The sequence below is a fragment of the Triplophysa rosa genome, linkage group LG4 (genome assembly GCF_024868665.1).
Source record: "Triplophysa rosa linkage group LG4, Trosa_1v2, whole genome shotgun sequence".
NCBI classification, from domain to species: domain Eukaryota; kingdom Metazoa; phylum Chordata; class Actinopteri; order Cypriniformes; family Nemacheilidae; genus Triplophysa; species Triplophysa rosa.
Window position 1 is genome coordinate 23,610,980 of NC_079893.1, and position 17,803 is coordinate 23,628,782.

At 40.3% G+C, this 17,803-nt stretch overlaps 1 protein-coding gene across 4 annotated transcripts in view; it reads right to left on the reverse strand.

Annotated features, from left to right (window-relative positions):
• Positions 1-114: 114 nt before the first annotated feature.
• htt (huntingtin) overlaps positions 115-17,803 on the reverse strand; it is a 41,829-nt gene continuing 24,140 nt past the window's right edge. For 3 of the 4 annotated variants that reach the window (XM_057331162.1, XM_057331165.1, XM_057331161.1), the window contains 27 exons: positions 15,432-15,642; positions 15,039-15,174; positions 14,750-14,929; positions 14,490-14,666; positions 14,157-14,233; positions 13,782-13,920; positions 13,510-13,632; positions 12,907-13,120; positions 12,677-12,822; positions 11,922-12,099; positions 11,606-11,701; positions 11,342-11,526; positions 10,920-11,046; positions 10,370-10,473; positions 10,105-10,259; positions 9,815-9,954; positions 9,643-9,725; positions 9,413-9,543; positions 5,710-5,842; positions 5,299-5,454; positions 4,994-5,184; positions 4,404-4,518; positions 4,084-4,315; positions 3,669-3,774; positions 3,397-3,559; positions 3,152-3,312; positions 115-3,012 (listed from right to left, as the gene is read on the reverse strand). In XM_057331162.1, coding sequence (XP_057187145.1) covers positions 2,799-3,012; positions 3,152-3,312; positions 3,397-3,559; positions 3,669-3,774; positions 4,084-4,315; positions 4,404-4,518; positions 4,994-5,184; positions 5,299-5,454; positions 5,710-5,842; positions 9,413-9,543; positions 9,643-9,725; positions 9,815-9,954; positions 10,105-10,259; positions 10,370-10,473; positions 10,920-11,046; positions 11,342-11,526; positions 11,606-11,701; positions 11,922-12,099; positions 12,677-12,822; positions 12,907-13,120; positions 13,510-13,632; positions 13,782-13,920; positions 14,157-14,233; positions 14,490-14,666; positions 14,750-14,929; positions 15,039-15,174; positions 15,432-15,642 — 4,073 coding nt within the window. In that variant the 3' untranslated portion in view covers positions 115-2,798. The remainder of the gene's footprint in view (positions 3,013-3,151; positions 3,313-3,396; positions 3,560-3,668; positions 3,775-4,083; positions 4,316-4,403; positions 4,519-4,993; positions 5,185-5,298; positions 5,455-5,709; positions 5,843-9,412; positions 9,544-9,642; positions 9,726-9,814; positions 9,955-10,104; positions 10,260-10,369; positions 10,474-10,919; positions 11,047-11,341; positions 11,527-11,605; positions 11,702-11,921; positions 12,100-12,676; positions 12,823-12,906; positions 13,121-13,509; positions 13,633-13,781; positions 13,921-14,156; positions 14,234-14,489; positions 14,667-14,749; positions 14,930-15,038; positions 15,175-15,431; positions 15,643-17,803) is intronic. The other variant, XM_057331164.1, reaches the window with a different exon arrangement.

Genomic DNA, 17,803 nt, shown 5'->3' on the forward strand with positions numbered 1-17,803 from the left:
TCCTTTAATCACAAATATAGCATAATAAATAATATAGGCATCATTTATTAGTAGAAATACATTTCTTAACACTAAATGAAAAGTCTATAGGCTATCTAGACACAGCTGCAGCCCCTCATAAAGTGGCAAATAAGGTAAGTCACCAAGATTTTTATTCAATATTTCTAAAGACAATTCATCATGAAGGGAAAACAGTAACTTGATAAAAAAAATAAGCCAAAAACAAATTCCATTAGACAAGTGAAACATTTCAAATCTTTTATTTGTTTCTATATTATAGTCTTTTTTTATGATTCAAGACATTAAAACAATCCATTAAAATAAATACATCAACTTCTTGTCCTCTTTGACTGCCCACAGCTTGCAGAGATGAGCTAAATAAATAGCAAAGGGGATTTTCTTAAGGCTCCGGTGCTAAAACATCATGGCTACCTAGTCTGCAGGGACAGCTGCCATACTCCCCAAATAACTCATTATGTGAGTGACATTCAATATCCTATTCTCACCAACCTTTGTGTGTAACTAAATTATGATGAACTAATCTTCTCTGAAAGATGACTTCTACAGGGGAAAACGATCAATAAATTGTGTCAAATGTGTATTGCATGGATTTGCTGGGTATTAACATTATAATGCAAGGGGTGTGTAAAAAAATCACCTGAGACGCAATAAACCAGTCAGTGCCCCCTTTCTGAGATCAAGCTTACCGAACACACAAACTAAACAGGAAAAGCGTATTTACTAGCTGATATTTCCGAAAATGTCAGTGTTTGCCGCACCTAAGAGATTTGCAGTATTTTGGTCCAACCACAACTGTGGTTTGTGTTTAAAGGCTTTCAAGTTATTCCTGACCCCCAAAAGCACTGCTGTATCGAAGCACTTAAGCAGCCCATCAATTTTGTTGACTGAATTTTTTGAATGCAGCTACCATCTGTGAAACTGACTGTCAAAAGAATATGCCAATTTCAAACAAGGAAAGGCTTTTTTTTAAGCAGTGAAAATATCAAGTGCTATACATTACAATAAAGCAAACTTCAGATAACGTATATTTAGTAGTCTGTACACAACCCAACAGGACCAGCCAATTTGACCTTTCAGTCATGCCATGAGTGCAAATTTGTCTTTGTTAAGTATGCGGTGCCCATGTAGACTGTCCTCCCACTAACAATCACAAAAAGTCCCCGTTTTGTGACATCACATAAAATATTAATTCAATATTGAAAGCAGACAACAGCATGCTTCAAGTTAATAATATACAAGATATCTATAGCCTGTCCAAGGCTTCTATTTACAGTGAAGGCTCCTATGCCACCGAGACAAAAATAAAGTGATTGTGTCACTCCACAAATTTGAAACAGAAAAATAAAGGCTGGATTATTGCGCACATTCATTTACAATGGCCCTTCACTTTACACCGTCTTGTGACCACCGGTGGGTGTTGTCATGCACCACAGTTTATTCAATTCATCACAAATATTATTTCTTTTACACAAATTGTACATGATGTAAACACTCTATAGATTAAAATACATATTCCAGTCATTACCCTAGATCAGTTTTTACGTCTTGAGCTCTTAAAAGAAATGTAACGAATAAGATAAATGTGTTGCAAAGTACACATTATGTCATACAGATCTCAGCTGTAATGTCCAGAAACCACAAAATCTAAAAAAACCTCTCTACACAAACCGCTATGGCTATTTCAAACCCCAGCCATACAAAAGGGCTTCAGAGATTCACATTTGTGAACTGGTTTTCTTCCGTTTAAAAATAAAACAAAAAAGTCAACTTAAAAACAACAAATATAGACAATTCAATTTGAAGAAAAATCAACTTTTAGACAATTCATGCCTCTCTGTGGAAACATTGCGCTGAAACATTAAGTCGCCAAACACATTGTACATTTAAATACACAAACATCTAATCAGACCAATACTCTTAAGCAACCTTCCCACATTCGAGGGGAATAAATTCAACGTACAATTTATTTTTGCTTTAAGTGCTGGCAAACACTAAGAGCAAAACAAGGCATCGGCCTTGCAAAGGGAATGATATTCAACGAAGGGAGTAGTGGGTCTATGACGAGGAAGAAGAGCATCTTTCATTTCTGTGGGAGCAGGAGAGTTTGGATTGGTGGAGAGGAGGGTGGAAAATACAAGGATGTACTGATGTCATGCTTCCCAATAGCTTAAAGAAAATTGGTCAAGTTTTGTAAGTGCAGGAAGTGATGAAAAATATAAGTAGTTGACTTCTCTGTAGTGCTTGAATTAATATTCATCTGTATTATTATTATCTGAAACTTTTGGGAAATCTCTGGAATTTCTAACCGAATTTATTAAACGAGATACACTGTTAGTTTGGACTGCATAACAGAAAACCTTTGCAACTAGATTATACTTGCATTATGCAGTTTTGCCACAACAACATTCTCAGATTGCAAAGGAAGAGCATTAATATGGAGATTACGTTGAACAAAAGCTTGCCTCCATATAATGCGGAGCGGTTAAATCACCACGACCTGAAGTCAGTCTTTTTTACAGTTGTGGTATTTTTGTAATATTACTACAGACTAGAGGTCATTTGGATGTCTTGTGGTTTATATTGGTCCCACTGTCTCTAATAACTATAAACTATTTTGGGGCAATCATTTTCATAGCAACCAATCCACCTCCACGATATCCAATCCAAGATAATAGTTTATTGTGGCCATTCCTCCCATTGTGAAGCTTTTGTATGGACCATATTGTGTTCTTTTTTTGATGTCTTATGATGTACTTGTTGTTTTGGAATTTTTTATATTATAAGGATGTGTCTTGGTGAATGCTCTGCAAACAGCACAGCAATTGGTAATAAGGACTACCAGGAGACGCCACCATCTCAAAGACGGACTGGAAGGCCCTTCGGTCTAACTCTTCATCAATCTGGTGTCGATAGAAATCCATAGCGACAAGACAGAAAAGACTAACGTCCACTGTGTCCGACTTCCCCATGCGACTTATAACGTGAGGCAGACTAAAGGGAATGGGAAGTTAAGAAAAACAAGGGAAAAGTAGAAGAAAAGGAAAAAAGCATGGAACAGTAAGTGTGCAATTTTACAATATCAGTATGGTCCCAATAAAGAACGAGAACAGATTTACATATTTAAGGATACAGGGCAGAGATCCACTGGCTGGTAGAAGCACTGACAAAGAAACAAGACAGGCTCCACATTGCCATGGCGACAGGTGTTCTCTGCGTGAAGTTTGACAGAGAGAGGAGCACCCAATCACGGACCATGGAGGACTGGCCAGTTGCATGAAGTGTCTGAAATACCTGTAGCAAAAAATACACGCACCATATTGACACAGAAACTGTTGGACTGAGAAAACAATAACAAATTCTGAGCCAACTGCTTGCCTTGTAGACCACCGTTGCCATAAATTGCGGGTAAGGTTGCTGATTGGACAGGAACTCTCCGATGACTTTGTTCATAACGTCCTGCAGTGGGAAAAAGTCATCCAGGAACTGGGGAAGGATCCGGGATACCACGCGTGCCTCACTCGGAAAGCCTTTGCGGATCCTGTGGTAAGAATAGCGATGAGATTTTCCTCGAACAAATCATTTGAATGGCATCATAAATTCTTACAGAAATGTAACAAGACAAAGAATGTTTCTTTAAGGAGACATACCTGTCAAAGAGAACGGATACACGCTCCATGGCAACAATTACCGATTCGCTATCCGGAGCTGTAGGGTCTGCATCGGCAGGGTGCCCAGGACTTCCCTTCTCTTTCCCTGTGGAGCAAAACGGCCTACAGTTAGAGGAAAGTATCCAAAATTCTGTACATTCTGACGATTCATTTGCAAAACTGGACTTCTACAAAACTCTGAAGTCATAGCATTCCACGATACCTTTAAGTCATATAAATCAGACCTCTCAAAGACTAGAGAGGAACACAAATTAACAAAACAAACCCTGACATATTGAGGAATCTGCTGCTATGTGCTATATTAGTAGGGTGAGCATCTACAGGGAGTCATTTTTTAGCTGTTGATGTTAGTAGGGTGGGTAAGTATTAAAGATGAAGCTGAAATGTGTCCTGCCTTCCTCTCCAGCCACACCTGTGTACATGCAGGTCAGCATGAGACCCAGGGCAGCCATGGCGCGGTGTGGACTGGGCATGTTCACGCGGTCAACGCTCAGCTTGACCAGCGTCTCCGCATCCACGCGTGAAAGCTGCTCGGAAAGAAGCAGTCGCTCCAGACCTCGCAGGACACAGTGGTAGATGACAGATGGTGTGGCCTCTTCGCTAGCCGAAAGCATCACACAGCACAGCTGAAATTGTAGTGACATCAAGCGTTAAGAAATGAATCAAGTCCAGAATCAGACTGATCACTGTATAGCATCCCCAATCTTCTCTCACCTGAATGACCCCGGCATTGAATTCTGACCCGACGTCCAGAGGGTAGTTCTCCATCATGTAGAAGGCCACGGCGCACATCACCAACACGTGCTGCTGGTTGTGCAGGTTCACGCAGCTGAAAGAAACACAGACTTTGTTAAACATGCTCATGTGTTTTAGTGAGGCTATCTAGTTCTAATTCTAGGCCTGGTCTTTAATGAGGGATCTCAGATCTCAGTAAGACACCATCCATTATAGCTAATGAGGAGCTGATGACCATGTGGCAAAGCATGTGTTGTGATTGCCGATGTGAACCTGTTATTGAGTCTCAGCATGCCACAGAAGCTCTGGCATTAGCTTTGACTGCATGGGGCATAACCTCTTAAGAGAGATGGTATCAGTGGGAAGTCTTTCATCCGATGCAGGATGCCAAGCGTTAACCTCTAACCCTATACTCTTTTAAATAAAACAACAAACATTGAGAGAAGAAGATATTTTGAAGAATGCCGGTAACCGAATAACGGCAGTACCTATTCACTTCCATTGGTTTAGTGTCCGTACAATAGATGTATATGGGCACCACTGTTGTTACCAACAGGTAAGTTACTTACTGAGCAATAGCTCTTAGGTTGGAGAGCAGGTAGTCACTGACGGCTGGAATAAGCTGGCGTGCCGTATCGTCTAGTAGATCACATTCTAGCACATACAGAACCCCATGTAGTGCTCCAATTCGACTGGGCAGGTGAGTGCTGCGTAAGGTGCTCTCCAAAAGACGACACACGGGCTCTGCGATAACTTTATCCTGACGACACAGAAATACATCGACATGCAGTGTTTGCGAGCAATGAACGCTTCGGGTATAGCAAGGACTTATTTATGCAACTATGGGGGGTTGGATGTGCATATACACCCTTACCATTCCTAGCACAGCCGCTGCTTTGCAGATAGCTGGTACGAGGTATTGATTGAGGATCTCATCTTCTGGTGGATGAACCTTCTGCAGCTCAGTCAGAGTGGAGAACATCATATCAAACTGATTCCTCTCTGTGAAGAGATCAGACACTGCCAGCAGCTAAAAGAGACAGACAAACAGAGGATGTAAGTGAACTACAAATTTCAGAGACGAGTGTGTAGAAGAGGCACTAGTGGTAAACCTCTACGGTAAACACTTAAGGTTTTTCTCCCAGCCTCTGGATCTTTCGCTTGGTCTATAATTTTAAAACCAAAACATACTCAAGCCACTGAGTCACTTGCTGTGTTTTACTTGTCGCAAAAGTTGTTTGTCTAATGCAAGAGCACATAAAAAAGACTAAAATCAAGCACTGACCGATCTGACCACTTCACTGACAAGCACAACAGGTGTTTTCCTGCTGCTGGGGCTGCCGGGGAGGATCCACTGACTGTAGAGCTCCAGGAGGAACTGGGAGCAGGAGTGGATGTCAACACCAGCACGATGCTTCCTAAACAGGGTAAGAAGACAATTACATTGGGTCAGGTCTGGAGCCAGGGTTCAGACCGTTAAATCATGGTGACTACAAATGAACAATGTTTTTTCTACAGCAGCCATAGTTTTGTAACAAATTATGTAACAACGTTTTACCCATGACGACGATATCTCGCATATTCAGTATTTAAAATACTTTCATAAAATAAATTTACCTAAAATAATACATATAATTATTATTATGCATTTAAGATAATAATTGGGTCATTCCTACTATTCGGTGCCATTTCAGAGCAGTAACTCCCCCCACCCCAAAAAAGGCTAAACTTTCCACGATTTTATCATTTCGGTTAAATGAGGGCTTATTAAACTGTAAGAAAAATATACTGGTCCAGCACAGGGTAATATGGTGTAGTAATTTTTACCAGAGTTTTTTACCATGTGACACAGGCCAAATGTCCCCCCTGTTAAAGGACATTCTCATCTCTTTTTAAATGTTTAGAATTAATAGTTAATGTAATATTGACATTTTCTAAGGGCTTAAATGTCCCTCACTTTACCCTGCAACTGTATTTCAATAAAGTATTACGATACAAGTATTATTTAAAAAAGGCCATGTTATGTCTATGCCACACCGTAATTTTAATGCATAAAAAGGGACTTCATGGAATTTAGTCCCATTTTAAGTTACTTTATTTTGCCAATTAATAAAAGTAACCCGTAAAACATGTATAATATATGTTGATTTTACTTAATATAACAAACACTACACGGTGAACAGGGTGGACAGAGGAGAAACTGGGTAAACACAACGTAACAGGTTAGACAATAGCAGGTGTGACATTGTATGCTAAACTAAGCCATTCCTAAATACTAAGTGTGACGAGGAGCGGGACAAGAGCCGTGAGGCAACGACGCATTACACTCGTCTCGCATCTCTCACGGAGGAGCTCCGGAAGCATAAGAGGAGTGACAGGAAGGTACGACAAGAGAAAATCCAGGCCTGGTCCTCTCTCGTCGTACCTTCCTGTCGCTCCTTCTCTTATGCTTCATGGAGCTCTCGCGTCGTTCCCTCACGGCTCTCGTCCCGCCTTCCTCGTCACACCAAGTATATAAAAAAGATATAAATACTTCAAGCAAAGTAAAACTAGAAACATGTAAGCTTATGTTTATTTGAAATTTAACTAGAATTTTTTTTATTTTTCCATGACCAAGAAAACTTAAGGACACCTTTTGGTTCCATGTTTTAAAGCAACACTTTGTAGTTTTTTCGACCTTAAAATAATGTCTCTAAAATTATTTCAGTGGTAAAACAACTCTTATCTGGACGAATTCTACTGCCACTGCTACCTGAGCAGCCTCATAACGGCTGCAACCACACTCTATAAGTTCTGTGTTCGGGTCGGTACACACAGCCCCGCCCATCCCCTGCCTGCGGAAGAGTGCGACATGGTTTCCAAATGACGTTTCTGCATTCGCCGGTTTCACCAGCTTAGTAAATAAATTCACGTGTGCCCACGGGGAAGCTTATACAGTGACTAGTGTTGTCAAAAGTCCCGGTACTTCGGGTCCAAGTCGGTACCTAAAAATAAAAAAGTTGTCGTACCTAATTTTCATAAGACCCGGTACTGATGCTCTGTCTGACAGGTTGTCAGTCGGAAACTTTTTATAGACGCAATAAGACGTGATGAGCGGATAAGCGCAGCTCCGATCCACAAGAGATGCGCACAGAAATACTTCAGATTAAGTCATATCATGAAGAAAACGAACAGAGTTTTGTGGTGAAAGGAGGAAACATCCGGATTTAAGTTAACAAGTTCAAGCGGTAAGTTTCAAATTCTGTTCGCGTTTGCATTATGAATGTTGTAGCAGATGGAATGGGGTAAAATTAATGGGAGGACAAGATGGGGTTTACAGTACCTATTTTATATAGGCCTATCTGAAAACTAGCATACTAACTGTATCATTAGCAATGTGTATGTCTTGGATAGATAACTCTATTAGGTTTAAAAAGCCACATTTAAACTAAAGAAAAATATATCTGTTGCATTTATTATTTTAATATACAGTTACCTTAATGTAAGTAGTCTTGTGTAAATGCAGTATAAAAACTGATGTTTGTTTTAATATTGCATATTATGCAATTATGAGTTTTTTCAGTCAGTTGACTTACTGAAGTTTATTCTATTTGTCTTATACAGCAGCAGACTGAGGAGGATGTTCATCAGCATGAAAGACCCCAGTGAGCACCGTTTCAGCAACAATTAACTTGTATACTTCATGTATACAAAATGGCATTGCTTTATATTAGTGCTGTCAATCGATTAAAAAAATTAATCGGATTAATCACAGATTTTTTCTGTGATTAATCACGATTAATCGCACACAACAATTATATTTTAAAATATACTTTTACATTTTAATAATTTCACATTTAATCTTCAAATTGATGTAGAAACAACATATTTCTTTAACAGCATCATTTTATGAAAGCTAACATTTTGATATTAGTATTGTAACTGATGTCTCTATTAAATTGATTATTTTAACATTAATTATAGCCATTCAACAGTATAATTGAGAGCTCATGTAGGAAATTGAAGGACACTTTACAGTCTTTAATGCTAAATTATAAATTAAATGCAGAAGAATTCTCATTAAAGCTATAAAATCACATTGATTTCTTCTTTTATTTTGTTCTTTGATTAACATTAGTGACAGGAGTCACAGCAGCACGTTTAAGAACGCGGCCCCTTTAAGAGCTGTCTTAGTACGCAGATCTGACCGTCACCGCACTCCCATTTTCACAACTCTTTGCATTCATTTAAGATTTTATTTTACACTTTGAAGTCTGTGCTTAAGAAAATGCTAGACAAAACGGGCTTTCTGACATAATCTTGTGTGGTTTTATCCATTCAAGCACGAAAGAGAACTTAACACGGATGCGCTGTCTGACAGAGATTCACCGACGCAGCCGTTACTGTACACACCAGACTGGACCTCTCGTTGCGTTTTGCCGCGTCCCACAGTTTAGAAGCTGTCTATCTTCATTGAACGCCTCAAAGCAACTGTTTCAAATCGCGCTTAAGTGGTTTAAAAGCCTGTACACGAATAAGAGCGTGATTACATAATGTAACGCTAGACAAAGGATGTCAAAACAAATGGATGCTGCGTTAATTGCGATAAATATTTTCTCACGCGGTAATTTGAAAAAATTAATTGCATGCGTTAACGCGTTAACGTTGACAGCCCTACTTTATATACATTTACAGTATATTAACAATGAGCTTTATTAATAAAATTGTGTTTCAATTAGCATGTACTGGTGTTTTGCTTTGGTACCGAAATTGGTACCGAGAACCGTGGAATTTTACTGGTATTGGTACCGACTACTGAAATTTTGGTACCGTGACAACACTACATTAGCGACATTATTTCTGACACTGGTAACAGACAATTGCGCTTATCAACCACATGAGGGAGTCGTGAGCAAAATTTCTATAGTGTTGCTTTAAGGAGCTGTACGCTGCATAACTACAACCAGGATGCCACATTACCACGTACTGAGCACAATCCGTGTTCTGACCTGGAGTTTATTGGTGACACTGGAGGTGAGGCAGGTGCCGGAGCATCTGCTTCATCTTCCTCATCCTCACCCCACTCCTCTTCTCTCAGAGGGGTGATATTATTCCCCAACCAAACTGAGTGAATGGACACCTGCAGAGTGTATAAGAGCACAACTGTAAATAACATGCAGACAGGAAAGTGCATTCAAAACTGCTTTAGAAGGTTTTTTGTAGTTCTGGATTACTTTACCTGTCCCAGTTTGTAGTCCATGTTGCCCATCTCCCTCTCTGTGTTTATTTGCAGAAGTAGTTTCTCATGGCTAATGAGGGTGCCTGAATATGTAGACATACACAAACATGCAAAGGTCATAAATCCAACAAGAAACCTACCGAGCAATAAAATCAATTTGCCGAGGACTGACCAGCTGTCGATGACGATAATGATGGCACGGGGTCCCAAGCTTGATAGGGGAAGTGTGTGGCGATGTTGTCTCGCTTTGACACCATGGCCTGAATCTCGCGCTCGACCATACCTCTAATGACACTCAGCTTACGGCCAAATCTGCCAAACACACAACTCACTATTCACTTCTGAGACAACTAACTGATTAAGACCACTTTTAACCCTCAACTACCCTTAACCATTCGAACTTGGGTTAACAATTTAAAGTGGGAAAAGTTCACAAGAGACGTTTACTGTGTGCGTACACACCTAGTGTCCAGAGCTTTAAGGATCTTGTTGCGAGGTTGTTGTTCAGGACAGCTGACGGCTGGATTTCCAGCTGTTGGTAGAGTCATGGCACTCAGCACTAGAGAGGTGATGGCCTGAACCGCCAGTACATTTATCTGCGTCCTCTCCAGATCCTCCTGCAATGCAAATAGATATGTCTCATTCAAAACTCACATCCCAGTAACAACAAACAGCTGTATATAAAAACACGAAACATTTATTTTGTTGATGATATCTAGTAATTCACCTCCTGCTGGCTCTCCTCTTCTTGGTCCATCGTGATTGGCTGAGTGACCAGCACCCCCAACAGAGTGGCCCATGTCTCCTCGAACTGTGTCCGACTGCTCCAGCCTGCAAAGAGAGCACATGGAAAAATCGAGCTAAACTCTTTAATAGAGATGCACTGATACTAAATTTCTCCACCGATACCGATAGCCGATTATTCGGAGAAACATCTGCCAATACAGATTCTGAAGATTAACTTAATATTTCTTAACTTTCTAAATGTTATTAATTCATATAATGACTATTAATATTAAACATCAAACTGGTGATGTTTCTTAACATTTCCTATATACAAAGCACAAATATATCGGATATATCGGCACTGATCATCGGCTGTTTTTAACCGATAGCCGATGGTGTGAAAATTGCTTTTATCGACCAGTACCGATTTTTGCCCGGTGCATCTCTAACACTTTATAAATATTTTCCAAAAAACGCCCTATTTAAAAATGTGAAAGTCAGTATTTAGGATAACCTTAAATAACACCGCGTAAGACAAAAAAGTCTCATACCCAGTGTGTTAATGCGATAGAGGAATTCTCTAAAGACGTCTTTCTCTTGAAAAAACTCCACAGGGATTTCAGGCAAAGCTGTACCAAACTCTCCACTAGGTCTGGGGGACCAGCCCAACTTCCAGACCTGCAAAACGAAACACATCATCACACAATCACTTTTATACAGTTTTCATATGGGTAGTTGACAGACTAATATGCAAATATGTCCTCTGCTGTGACGGCAGACATTTTGAAAAAAAAAAACTAACTATGAAGATAAATCTCTCTTACGCTATTTTACATGATGAATAATTAAATATAAATATTAATAATGAACCTTTCCTAAATTTTTCTATGTCTCACCATAGGACACATAGGACAAGATTTATTCGTCAATTACCCATATACGTATATTCACCACATACGAAACATCAACTCACCAGAGGTGGGATCCTGGTGTAGCTGTTTACGAGGGGCAGCCTGGCCAGACTGATGATTACGTTCCGGAGGACAGGCGTAAGGAACGCTGGGATGTTCTTGTTTCTGTGGTGACCCAGAGCCAGCACACTCTGCAGACTTTCAACCAGCTCAGCCATGATCTCACAACACCGCCATTCACGCTGATCTGAAAAACACAGTAACGTTCTCTTACAACACTTGTGGTTATTGTGGATCAGTGCGTGGGAAGGTGCGTGTTCACTCACTATCTGACGCCGAGTCCAACTGGTCGTCTTCTGACTGATCTGTATGTGATGTTTTCCTCTCTGGCCTCAGAAGCTGGTCACCCGGACCAACAGCGACTACATAACATAACATCATAAATAACCAAATAAATATCAATTGAATACATATTCAATTCATGTTTTTGTTATAAAGTTTATTAAAGGAACAGTTCACCCAAAAATACAAACTCATTAAAACAAACTCCAAAATACTTATGTACCAGGTCATACAATAGCTTTGCATGAAAAAACAGCATTTTGAGTGAACTGTTTCTTTAAACTGTTTCCCAGAGCTCACCTGCATGGATGAGGAGCTGTATACAGTGAATTATAGAGCAGGTATGTGAGAGGTAGGAGCGGGAGGTGAAGTGTGTCCAAACCACCGACTGTTGGAGAGCCAAACACAGACATGATAAACTCATCTGAATGTCCACACTCAGAGGCAGCTGATCCTGCAGCAAACGCCACACCACCACCTATAGACAGAGAGAAAATACAACGGTTTACATATATATTTTTTATTTGTCTCTTCATATTTCCCTGAACAAGTGATAGTTCACCCCCCCCAAAAAAAATCTGTCATCATTTATTCACCCTTGTCATTTCAAACCTGTATGGCTTTCTTTCTTCCGCAGAACACAAAAGAAGATATTTTGAAGAATGTTGTAAACTGGACCCCATTCACTTGCATTGGTTTTGTCTCCATACAATAGAAGTGAATGGGGGTCAGTGCTGTTCGGTTACCAAGTTTCTTCAAAATATATATTTTTTGTGTTCTGCGGAAGAAAGAAAGTCATAACGGTTTGAAATAACTAGAGGGTGAGTAAATGATGACAGAATTTTCATTTTTGCGTGAACTATCACTTTAAATGACAAAAGTTATGGTACATTTGTTGTCAGCTTTAATTGTTGGTCTGAAAAATGCTATTTAATTATTATTGTTCCAGGGAGTTTGGAAATATCTGTCTTTCCCTATTCAAGTAGATAGGACGGTGGTCTTGCTATGGCTGCAGAGTCGCACGACTTCCGTGAAATGACTTTGGTCAGTCTTACCTCTACGGCAAGGGTGCTGAAGGTGGCAATGAGTGTCTCTCTGTCTTTGGGAATGTTCAGGGACGAGGGAAGTTTGGACAGAGACATCAGATACTGACTCAACACCCCACACAGACTCAACACGGTCTGATAAAACCCAGGCTCACCTGTGACACACACATGCAGTACTCAGTTGACTCAAAAAACAAATCTAATTTGGAATCATGCAAACTCATTTAATTGTGACTCACCATACACCTGATTGACTTTCTCCATGTAGGAGTCCGTACAGGACTTGGATGAGATAAGGAGGGGCTGGTGAGGGGAGGGGAGGAGCTCTATGACACCAGCCAATCGCTCAAAGGCCACCTGCTGAGCTGTCTCAAATAATACCGCCCCGTGATGCTTACACAGCCGCTGCGCACCAACACTCACACATGATGCCAGCAGACACAGGTTAAAGTCCTGCAGTAAAATAACACATTCAGTGTGTGCGCTTGTGTTGCTGTCACCTGGTAATAACACCCGTCACCGATGCATCTCCAGTGACCACATGCGATCAGATTTCATAAAGTGGGAGTTCATGACAAATTGCACCAAACAGTGCATGTACACATTTTTTGAAACCAGATGGTTGTTTTGGAAAGTTGCATAAGATAAAGTTGGGCGAGTTTGCAGTTTTCCAAGACTTTAACCAACAAGATGTGTTCATGGCTACCTCTGAATATAGTGAGTGACAGAATGACAAAATGTTTTGATCATCAACGCCCTATTTAGCACTGTCCACCTCTGATCTGGACCACACGTGACCGATGTTAACACCAGGTGTGAACACGTATACATTTGGTCTTTACCTTGCAGGTCATTATGGTGTTCAGATCAGGTTGGGGAAGTTTGGTCAGCAGCTCGGTGGTTTCATAAAGAGCTCCTTCACCTCTTAAACAACACTGAGACTTCACCAGAGCAACGTACCACTCCTGGAACATGCATTTTATCGCACAACATAAACAAAACTTATATAACAAAGATGTTTAGCTCAAAGGACATGTAAATAATAGGAATAATACAAAATAATTTCAATTTGAAACTATTAAGAAAAACTCCACTTATATGACTGAAGTCTTACCTTATTGGGTTCAACATTTTCAGGTGGAGGGGGCGGGTCCCCATCTAGTGGGTGTGAGGTAATAGGGGCAGCAGGACTTGTGGTATCTTCAGCAACTGTGGCTCTGAACCGGTCCAGCAGGGAGTAGAACCGCTGATGCCTGGAATCAAGAAAGAAGAACGTTTTCTAAAGCTCTGAAAATAATTATGACAATCATTATTTTGACAGTAATGCAATACTGATATTAATGATTTAGGGGCCGTTGACACAGAACATTTTTTCTTGCGTTCCACTATGCAGCTTTTTCCTTGCTTTTCTATGTAAGTGGGCATATCAACTGATAAAGCATCACGTTAGCAACACCAAGGTCCCGGGTTCTATTCCCAGCCATTTTACCTTTGCGCAAGGCCACTGGTCTGCAGGTACTGTTGAATTCTGTCCAGCTCCTCAAGAGGTAGCTGAGCTATACTATTCTGCAATGAGAAAAGGCATGAATTACTTCACAATCTCAAAACACAATTTTCCATAACAGTTTATTAGTATATGATCTGCATGTAAGCTTTAAAGTGCTAGTTCACCCAAAAATGAAAATTCTGTCATCATTTGCTCACCCTCATGTCATTTCAAACCTGTATAAATCATTTTTGAGTGAACTATAAGACATGCTTCCCATTATAACACAACTATGAAGTAAGTTGGTTATTGTTCTTGAATGTGTATGTGTTTAACCTGCAGGGTCTCGGCAAGCAGCATCTCCACACGTCTGCAGGCGAGAGTGTCCACCATGCGAGCCAGCACACGGAACGGCGTGTTGAGGAGTTTGTCCACGTATAGCATGAGCAGAGCGCCAGACTGACTCAAATGAATTCCTTCCAAACACTGCAGGGTCTTCTTCAGCATCACAGGCTGTGTATTTACACATTTCATACATACATGACATGAAAAGGTAAGCACAGAATGAAATACGAATCCAAAGTGTGTGTACATACAGTACAGAGGTTGTCACAGCGTGATTGTATAGCCTGTATGAAGAGGCCGCTGGCCGCCGAGTTTCGGTGCACAGCGCTGATGAGGTCCTGCACCGGAGGCTCATGGGAAAGACTGATGAGATCACTCACGTGATTCACCGTCAGCCACGTTAAATGCTCGGAGTCATGCAGGTTTTGACACTGAGGCCGAAAGAGAATGAAGGAAGGTAAAAAGGTCAAATGAATTGTGGAAAAGTGGAATTCTGGGATTAGGAAATACAAATGGCACAGGCTGCTTAAGAAATCTCACCACGTAGTCACAGAAGAGGATGAGCGCCCCTCGACGAACGATCTCTCGGTTACACATGGCTAGATTTCCCTCAGGCCTCTCCTCTTCTCCAGATGAATGTGGGCTCAGAAGCTTAGTGCTAGACAGACTGTGCCTCCTGATGGAGCGATCGGGAGAAAACACGTCGATTCCGGGAAAAGTAGCATGCAATTAAACGAGGACAGATTCACTGCAGGCTTTTGCCTCTTAAAGTAGCTATTTCAAGCCCCACTAAACAAGCTTATAAATGTAATCACACAAAAGCAATGGCAGGGTAATTTGTTATTTACTCCCACAAATTACATCCGCATTAGATTTCCTCGAATTACCAGAATTTCAATTTAGGCCGGTTTAAAAGTTCAAAAGCAGTCTGACCTGGGGGTCTGATGCACCTCTGACCACCAGGTGTAGTTCGTGTAGTTGATGATGAGAAGAACTTGACACCAGAGCAGGACCAGAGACGGGTGTGTTGTGATGAGCTGAAGCACAAGGGTGTTCAAACCCTCAAGGGCATAAAAACTACCCCCCTCCCCTCCCTCCACCTTCAGCAGCCTGCTGCCCGCCGCGGTGATTCGCCGGAACATTCCTAGAGGGAAAAAAAGTGAAAAAAGTGTGAAAGTGACCTATTTGTCAGTTATGGTGACCCATACCCGAAATGTGACCTCTGCATTTAACCCATCCAGAGAGTAGTGAACACACGCACAGCAAGTCGTAAAGGAGTATGAAGGATTATGGGAAATGTAATAATTCCAGAGAAATTGATATAGTATACATTTTTTTAAGAGACACAAAAAATGTATGAATGTCACTGCATTGGATAACAACTTCACCCTTTATTTTCAGTGCTTATTTCAGTTATTTTAAAGAAAGATTTTAAAGACTATTGCAGATTAATGATTGTTGCAAAAAGTATCTGGAGACTTTCTGGTTGTCATTTATAAATATTATGAGTAATATATTATTGTGCACAAACATTTTAAATGATTTGAGGCCTCTTTACACAGCAAAGGCGGCACAGAAACCGAATCTGAAGCGGCATAAATGTGTATTTACACAGACCGTTAATGCGGCTCTAAAGCGGCATAAATGCATTTACACAGGAATTAAAATTATGCGAAATAATGCTGAACGTAACCACAAAAGCACTGTTCTAAAAATATGCTATAAAATAATGCCTTAAATTAAACAATATAAACTAAAAAAAATACTGACACTAATAATAACAATGCATACTTTAGGATAAAAACAATATTAGCTATAAATGCAACATTTTAAATGAATTGAAAGATGCCAAACGAACCGCATACTGAAAGACGCCAAAAGTTGTTTTAAAGAGCCAGAAAGTCACTGTCGACCAGGTAAATGAACAGTTCCGGTGTTACAGTAAATGTTACCAGATCGTTGTCGTGTATGAAATATTGTCCTCAATTAGATGCTTTTGGATATATAGGCTAACGACAAAATCATTTGTCGTTATATTTGTCGTATTGCATTTCAATTCTAGCCCGATGAGACCCAAATCATTTACGCTCCTAGGGCCGGGCATCTGTGCACAAGCGCTACTGTCCCCACTCCTACTGTCCTCACTTTACGATCTGGACCGAAGCACACTTACATTATTATGATGCGACTGTTTTGAGGTAAACGGTAAGAAAAGCACACACTCTCTCATCACAATATAGAGTAATGTTAAGTTTGTGATTAATTATGTGTTCGACTTCATGCGCGTGTTGCGCAGACCCATCCGCTTAAGTAACGCGAGAGCTAGCCTATTTAAATAACTCCTGCGGTATGCAGCACTGCATAATGTCTGACAAACAGGTCTGCATGTGATCATGTCCCACGTATCGGAAGGTTTTTTCCTTAAGAAGGAGAGGAGCTAAAGGAGGAATTTAAATAATAATATTTCATGTCATGAGTTCAAATAAAAAAATCTGCATTCCGCGCACACACCGTCACAAACGATCATACTCCAAACATTTTTCTAAATTAACTTTAAAAAGAAACGAAACGAAATAAATGTTATTTGCCACAAAAAACTAATTTAAACTATTTTAATGGCTGAAAACAGTCTCAAAATTCACATCATGCATTCAAACTGTGCCACAGCCTGTCTGAGTAAACAGCCACAGCACAAAAATACTCCAAACATTTAAATCATTTTATGAAGAAATGAAACGAAAAATGTATGTTTGAATTATTTAAAAAATCTGCGTTGTTATTAATAGCCTATAACAAATGTCGCTGTGTGTTTTTGGCTTCATCTTCTCCCTCTCGCTTTCTGCTGACATGACAGTGACGTAGTTTAGAGCGGCTTTAATGCACCTTCATTTACACTAATCCTGAGACGCATCAGAGACGCGTCTTTGATACTAGGGTCTGAGGCGGGTCAGAGCCGGCATATTTTAGATCGGCTTTCATGCGGCATTGCGTCTTTACACAGAAATTTAATCCGCCACAGAGGCGCCTTAACTCGCCTGTGTAAAGACGACATTAGAGCGGTTGTTGTTCTGCCAAGACACCAGTGTCAAAGTAAAGAGAACTGACTTTATACATTCATTTAAAATTACATTGGGACCAATTGGTAAAAGTTAGTTCTGAGAAAAGGTCTGAAATCCATTTTTCGCACAAAACACTATACATTTATCTAATGCAATGACACTGGTACATATTGCCTCTCTCTCTTTCCTTGTCAGCATTTAAAAAAGTTAGCCAGCACCAGCATTGTTGATCTTTTTTACAAAGAC